The sequence below is a fragment of the Epargyreus clarus genome, unplaced genomic scaffold, assembly GCF_041222505.1.
Source record: "Epargyreus clarus isolate Ecla_fem2 unplaced genomic scaffold, WU_Ecla_fem_2.2 ptg000029l, whole genome shotgun sequence".
NCBI classification, from domain to species: Eukaryota; Metazoa; Arthropoda; class Insecta; order Lepidoptera; family Hesperiidae; genus Epargyreus; species Epargyreus clarus.
The window spans coordinates 7120879-7128195 of NW_027332235.1; the positions used below are offsets into that span (position 1 = coordinate 7120879).

A 7317-nucleotide genomic window follows, 5' to 3' on the forward strand; every position below is an offset into this window, starting at 1 on the left:
CCATTATAATAGATTTAACTTGCTATGGGCGGAGTTTCGTTTAATACAGATGTAAAATTGCCAATTTGCGAGAATGTCTTTTTCGAGTCAAATCCGAGTGATAACTAAACAAAGAGATATAGAAAATCATATTTACTGTTGAAACGTAGTTATAAACAACAAACAATAACAATTTACTATTTAATCACTTATCTATTTTTATTAAAAAATAAATCCTAAAAACGGCGGTAATTTACTTGCCAAACTATTACTTTCTCATACTAAGCCGTATGTCACGGTTATAATATCGAATAATTAGTTGATTAACCAACAAATTCTTCAATGGTATGACTTACGTATGTTTCTAAAGAATTATACATAAATCATTTGTTATGTATAATCCTTAAGGAGTAGTATGGCAATGTATGGAAAAATATGTATTTTCTTCAAAATTTTCCTTTTCCTTTAATTTGTCACATAACATTACTTCCCAGAATTTGATCCTTATAAGCGACACTATCAGATGGTGGAATAATATAGAGGTGTATTGTTTACGCACAAGATAATCATTGCGGTGCAATTTTGGAAGGCGCTTTCACTACCAGGGACCCGTTCCGGGAGTGGGGTAGTGTGGGCGGTTAATCTTCTTCACACGCGCGGTCGAGGTGGACACATCAATCCTATTTTGTATAATTTCGGGCTTGCCACGTTGTAATTTTGAAGTCAGAAATAAAGCTTCTGATTTCCAAGATTTCTTTTACTTAACAAAAGAAAAGTGGCGACCGTGACAGGACATTCAAGCAAGCAATCTTCGGATCACCGCGATTTAGCAATTTTTGGGTCAACGTGGCAGTCCAGAGGGTCTTCAGGAGGAGGAACTGCTTGGCATCGTGTCTCTCCGCCGGTCAGCAACACGCACCGCAGCGCTAACCGATCAGCTAAGTGTCCCTATTTCCTTTTTTTTCAACCTTTAGACCTAATTACCTATCACCTAGGTACTATAAAGTCTAGCTTTCTATCTGTGCCTGGTGACAACTTTAAATTCGTGAAATAATTCATTTCTGATTATTTAAGCCCATAATTTCAAGTATTTTCGTCCATTTACTGAAATTTATTCAGTAATTTCTCGACCGTAGCACGTGGGCACGTGGACACGCGGACACGTGTTTCAAAAATTATTATATTTTGCACATCAGTTTTCATTATATTACATTATACTGCACTAGAAAGTGATAAATTAAATATATTTTCGTTTTTTTTTTCCGTAAAATAACATAACAGTTAAAATAATTCCATTGTTAGATAATACCTACTCTGCTTTCTGCATATTTCTTTGTCTCCTAATCATACATGATTTTCATTAGGATTTGATCATATTTGTATTATAATTACAGGTGTGCATTGTTGGCTGACTTGTTTACGGCGCTCTCATTGTTCTACGCGGCAAGTACCTGCCGTTGCGGGTGTCGGTCGCTCGCCCGGCAAACCGGTTTGTTATCCGAGGATTGGCGTAAGACGCATAATATCTATCCGTTTTAATTGCGTGCAAATATTTTTTTTACTTATTATCTCAACTTTTCAACGTTTGAGTGTTTGTTTGCTAATTCCTTGGGACTGCTTTATATTTCAACATTATGCCTGAATCTAAATTAAAAGAGCTCATAAGCAAGCGTAGCTATATTAAGGGTCGATTAACTAAATTTAGAAATTATTTAACTACTTTGGAAAAATTATCAGGTCCAAGCGATATTGAAGTGTCAACTTTAGGGATTCAATTATCGAGAATAGAAGGTCTATCATGTAGTTTTGACGAGTTGCAAGGTGAAATTGAAATTTTAAATTGTGCTAATATAGACGATGAGCTAACCGAGCGTGATAATATCGAGCTCGACTTTGCCTTTTTAATAGCTACAGCTCAAAGCCTTCAGAGCAAACATAATGCTTCTAACACTTCTAAGATTACTGACGTTAACAGTTCTGCTTCTGCTTGCTGTCCCAGTCAACCAGGCATAGGTTTCAAACCTCCTACTCTTCAGATAGCTAAATTTGATGGCAGTTATTTTAGGTGGCTTGAGTTTCGCGATCTTTACTGTTCTCTCGTTCACGATAACCAATATATTCCGACACCTGTCAAGTTTTGCTATCTCAACTCTTACTTGGAGGGTGAGGCAGCAAGGGTGATTAGTAACTTAGAGGTAACTGAATCCAATTATCATAAGGCTTGGGAGCTTCTACGCGAACGTTACGATAATAAAAGATTATTAATCAAGAGCCATTTGAATTCTCTTTTGAATTTTAATATTAAGAATAGCGAGACCGATAAGGTACTAAGATCTATTATAGATAACATTAATAAAAACTTACGTGCTTTGTCTAGTTTGGGTGAACCTACTTCTCATTGGGACACTTTAATTATTCACATAGTAGCTTCAAAATTATCTAGTAAAACTAGTTTAAAATGGGAGGAGTACAGGAATACGCTCTCTGACTCCCCCACTCTTGCGGAATTTACGAAATTTCTAAAGAACCGTGCAGATATTCTCGAGACGTACAATCATAATCGAACTAGCGATTCAATTCCTAATGTCAAGGTCAATAAAGTCTGTAACAACAATCCACGAATTAATCAAAGTAATATGTTCGCTGCGCAGATCGTTAACATAGTTTGTGAGGTTTGTAAAGGTCAGCATAAGATCTACGAATGTTCTGATTTTAAGTCTAAGTCTATTCAGCAGCGCCAGGGCATAGTTGCTAAGCTAAAGCTATGTCACAACTGCTTACATTCTGGTCATACCGCTTACACATGTCGCTTCGGTGTTTGCCGTAACTGTAAACGGCGACATAATACGTTGCTTTGCAATAACAATAAAGCATCTGCCTCTCAGGCTGACGCTTCTAGTTCTTCTCACACTACTGTTCCTTCAGAAACACAGACGAATATGTCTGTGCATTTTTCTGCTAATAATATTAACAAATTTACTCTTTTGTCCACAGCCGTGGTTGAAGCGGTCAATCCACAAACTAATAAGCGCGCGATAGTGCGTATTCTACTAGACTCAGGTAGTCAGTCTAGTCTAATGTCTCAAAGTCTTAAAGACATGCTAGGTTTACAATCTCTATCTATGGAGCCTGTAAACATTGTAGGGATCGGGAATTCTATTTCTCACTGCGTAAATGACTTTTGTTCATTCCAATTAAAATCATTAAACAGTGACTATATTACAAACTTAACTTGCCCGGTGCTACCTAAACTTACAGATAATATTCCTAAATCATTTGTTAATGCAAAGTTCCTTAATATACCTGCAAATGTTCAGTTGGCCGATCCAACTTTTTATAAACCGTCACCGATTGACGTGTTAGTCGGCGCTGATCTATTTTTTAACATTGTAGGTAGTGAACGTCAATCTTTAGGTTCTAACAAACCTCAGCTTATCTATACAGAATTCGGATGGATTATATCCGGTTCCGTCTGTTTACCATATCATATTTCTAATAGGAAATCTAATTATATAAATTGTAATTTTAATGTTTTAACTAATCAAGATAATTTTAATAATCGTTTAAGTAAATTTTGGGAGCTGGAGGAAATTCCAAATTCTGCTAGGCTATTGAGCGAAGACGAGAAGGCCTGTGAGCAACATTTTAAAACTAACACTACTCGTGATTCTTTCGGTCGTTTTTGTGTGCGTTTACCTTTAAAGTATTCGCCCCATTCCTTAGGTAATTCTTATTTAATGGCAAAAAATAGATTTTTAAACTTAGAGAAACGATTCAAAACGCAACCGGAGCTTAAGGTTCAATACTCACAATTTATCGATGAGTATCGAAAGTTGGGTCACTGTTCTGTTTTGATTGATCATAGACCGCAACCCTCTTACTTTCTGTGTCATCACGCGGTATTCAAACAGAGCAGCGAGTCAACTAAGTTACGCGTTGTATTTGACGGCTCCGCATGCACCTCCTCCGGTCTTTCAATCAACAGTTTACAATATATAGGCCCTACGGTCCAGGATTCTCTGTTCTCCATACTATTGAGATTTCGTCAACACCAATACGTGTTAACCGGCGACATCGAGAAGATGTTCCGACAAATTAATGTTCACGAGGATGATCGTAATCTCCAACTTATTTTATGGAGGGAGGATGAGTCGAGACCTCTTCAAGTTCTTAGGCTTAATACTGTCACTTACGGCCTTGCAAGCGCTAGTTATTTAAGCACTAAGTGTATCTGGCAACTAGGGGAGGAATGCCGGGACGATTTAATCAAACAAATAATTCAACGCGATTTTTATATGGACGACCTAATTACAGGCACTGATTCCATATCACAATTACATCACATATTAAATTCAGTCATTTCAGTTTTACGTTCAGGTTGCTTTCCACTTCGAAAATTTAAATCAAATGTTGCCTCCATTTTTGAAGATACTTTAAAGGATAATCAAGGAGCTTTAACTCTTAGCGAATCGACGAGTACCTTGGGTTTGCAATGGGAACCTTCGTCTGACATTTTACGCGTCATGATAAGCATTCCCTACGAGTGCGATGAACCGGTTACGAAAAGATTGATTTTGTCACATTCGTTTAAAATCTTCGATCCTCTTGGGTTACTAAGTCCATGTACAATTCGATCTAAGGTCTTGTTACAGGAATTATGGCGTCGTAGCATAGACTGGTCTGAACCCGTTCCATCTGACTTGCAACAACAATGGAACGAGATAAAGTTGGATTTTTTAAACTTAAACTCAATTCATGTACCTAGACTAGTCCTATGTGAGAAACCTACTATAATAGAACTTCATTCATTTTGTGATGCCTCTGGTTCAGCTTACGGTTGTTGTATCTATTTAAGATCCATTAATGAGGATGGTCGAGTTATAGTAAATTTACTCTGTTCTAAATCTAAAGTAAACCCTAGCAAGCCAGTTACAATCCCGCGATTGGAACTGTTAGGTGCGTTACTCACTGCTAGGCTATGTAAAATAGTTCTAGGGTCTTTACGATGTAAAATATCGCGTTGCGTGCACTGGTGTGATTCCAGTGTTGTTTTAGGGTGGCTGCATACCAATCCAAATAAGTTAAAAACTTTTGTCGCTAATCGAGTAGTTGAAATCACAGAATCTACTTCCACAGCTGATTGGCGTCATGTACCAACCAGCGAAAACCCCGCAGACTTGATCTCGAGAGGTAAAAAGGCTAGTTTTCTTCGAAATTCAAGCCTGTGGTGGTCCGGTCCAAGCTTTTTACTTGAGACCGAAGACAATTGGCCAGTTCTGTACCATCATGGGGATGGGGACTGTGATTTGCTCGAAGTTAAGGCTAATGTAGTGCAAACATTCGAACTTCTAATTCATTTTGATAGGTTTTCTAATTTTATACGTTTGAAACGTTCGTTTGCGTACGTTTTGCGATTTCTTCACAATATTAAATCACCAAAATCTAAAATCATCGGGCCGTTAACTGCAGAAGAGTTAAATAATTCTTTCATATTCCTTTGCAAATTCTCTCAGCAGGAATCTTTTCCACTCGAGTATGAAGCATTAAATAAAAAACGCTCCATTTCAATTAAAAGTAATTTACAATCACTATGTCCATTTTTAGATGAAAATGGCCTAATTCGTGTCGGCGGTCGACTCGATCGTTCCGACTACGACTATAATAAAAAACACCCTATTGTTTTGCATGCTAAACATCGTTTATGTCATCTTATATTTAATTATGAACATTTGAGACATATGCACGCAGGTCCGCAGTTATTGTTATGTACTGTGCGCGATTTTGTGTGGCCATTGGGTGGTAGGACTTTAGCACGTCGCACGGTACGCAGCTGCGTGCGGTGTAAACGCCTACAGGCTAAAACGATTACTCCATTAATGGGACACCTCCCACCACAACGCACTATGCCTGCGTTTCCATTTCAAACAACGGGGCTTGATTTCGGTGGTCCGTTCACTATCATAAATAAAAGGGGTCGCGGCGCAAGAGCTTCCAAGTGTTATGTATGCCTTTTCGTATGTTTTCGGTACAAGTGTGTTCACTTGGAGGCAGTTACCGAGTTAACAAAGGATGCGTTTATCATGACCTTGCGTAGGTTTATTGCTCGTCGCGGTAAACCGTTAGAAATATTTTGTGATAACGGACGTAATTTCGTCGCGGCAGCTAAGGAACTAGCAAACTTTTTTAAGGAAAATTCAAATAATTTAATTAATTTTGCAACGAATGAGAATATAAAATTTCACTTTATTCCTACTTATGCCCCTCATTTTGGAGGACTCTGGGAGGCCGGAATCAAGTCAGCCAAGCACCATATAAAGCGTGTCATGGGCAATTCCTATTTCACTTATGAGGAGTTGTCTACTTTGTTTGCGCAGGTGGAGGCTATTCTAAATAGTCGTCCCTTGTGCCCCATGTCTTCCTCTCCTCATGATTTCCTTTCTCTCACTCCAGGGCACTTTCTGATCGGTCGGCCGCTCACTTCGCTGCCTGACCCTGAGCTTCACGAAGAGAAATCTACCCGCTTGCAGCGCTACGCACGCATCGAGCAGACTCGCCAACACTTCTGGAGGCGTTGGCAGAACGAATATATATGCGAGCTGCAGCAGCGTGTCAAGTGGCGCTCTAACAATTCCAACTCTCTGCACGTGGGGGATCTCGTTCTTCTTCGAGAAGATAACGCTCCGCCTCTTCAATGGCGTATGGGACGTGTGGCGCACCTTTATCCAGGAGTTGATGGTGTAGCCAGAGTGGCTGATGTTAACACGCAAAGGGGCCAAGTAAGACGGACACTCACGCGACTTTGTCCACTGATGGAGTATTAATACTGTAATACCAGGAGGTATTACAGGGGGGGAGCCTGTTTACGCACAAGATAATCATTGCGGTGCAATTTTGGAAGGCGCTTTCACTACCAGGGACCCGTTCCGGGAGTGGGGTAGTGTGGGCGGTTAATCTTCTTCACACGCGCGGTCGAGGTGGACACATCAATCCTATTTTGTATAATTTCGGGCTTGCCACGTTGTAATTTTGAAGTCAGAAATAAAGCTTCTGATTTCCAAGATTTCTTTTACTTAACATGTATTTTTTTTCAAAATGAACTCGTTCGATTCCCGGCTAAGGAAAAAGATATTTTAAAAAACTAATGATGCAGTTTTAGTTTTTATCAAAATCGGCCTCGTAACTCCTTACAGCATTTTTCGCTAATCCTTATAGTTTCGGATTTGGCCCTGAAGGCCCGTTTGAAAAATTCACCCTGTATACCTACATACGCTCAAAAAACCTTCACGTTCTGACATTACTCTGGTAAAAAAGATGTGTAGGTTGTAGATATATTCTGTT

At 39.1% G+C, this 7317-nt stretch overlaps 1 protein-coding gene across 1 annotated transcript; it reads left to right on the plus strand.

Annotated features, from left to right (window-relative positions):
- The first annotated feature begins 530 nt into the window (after positions 1-530).
- LOC140754279 (uncharacterized) lies at positions 531-7037 on the plus strand. The gene has a single exon (XM_073089250.1). The coding sequence runs from the start codon at positions 1614-1616 to the stop codon at positions 6798-6800; it is 5187 nt and encodes a 1728-aa protein (XP_072945351.1). The 5' UTR covers positions 531-1613; the 3' UTR covers positions 6801-7037.
- Positions 7038-7317: the final 280 nt, after the last annotated feature.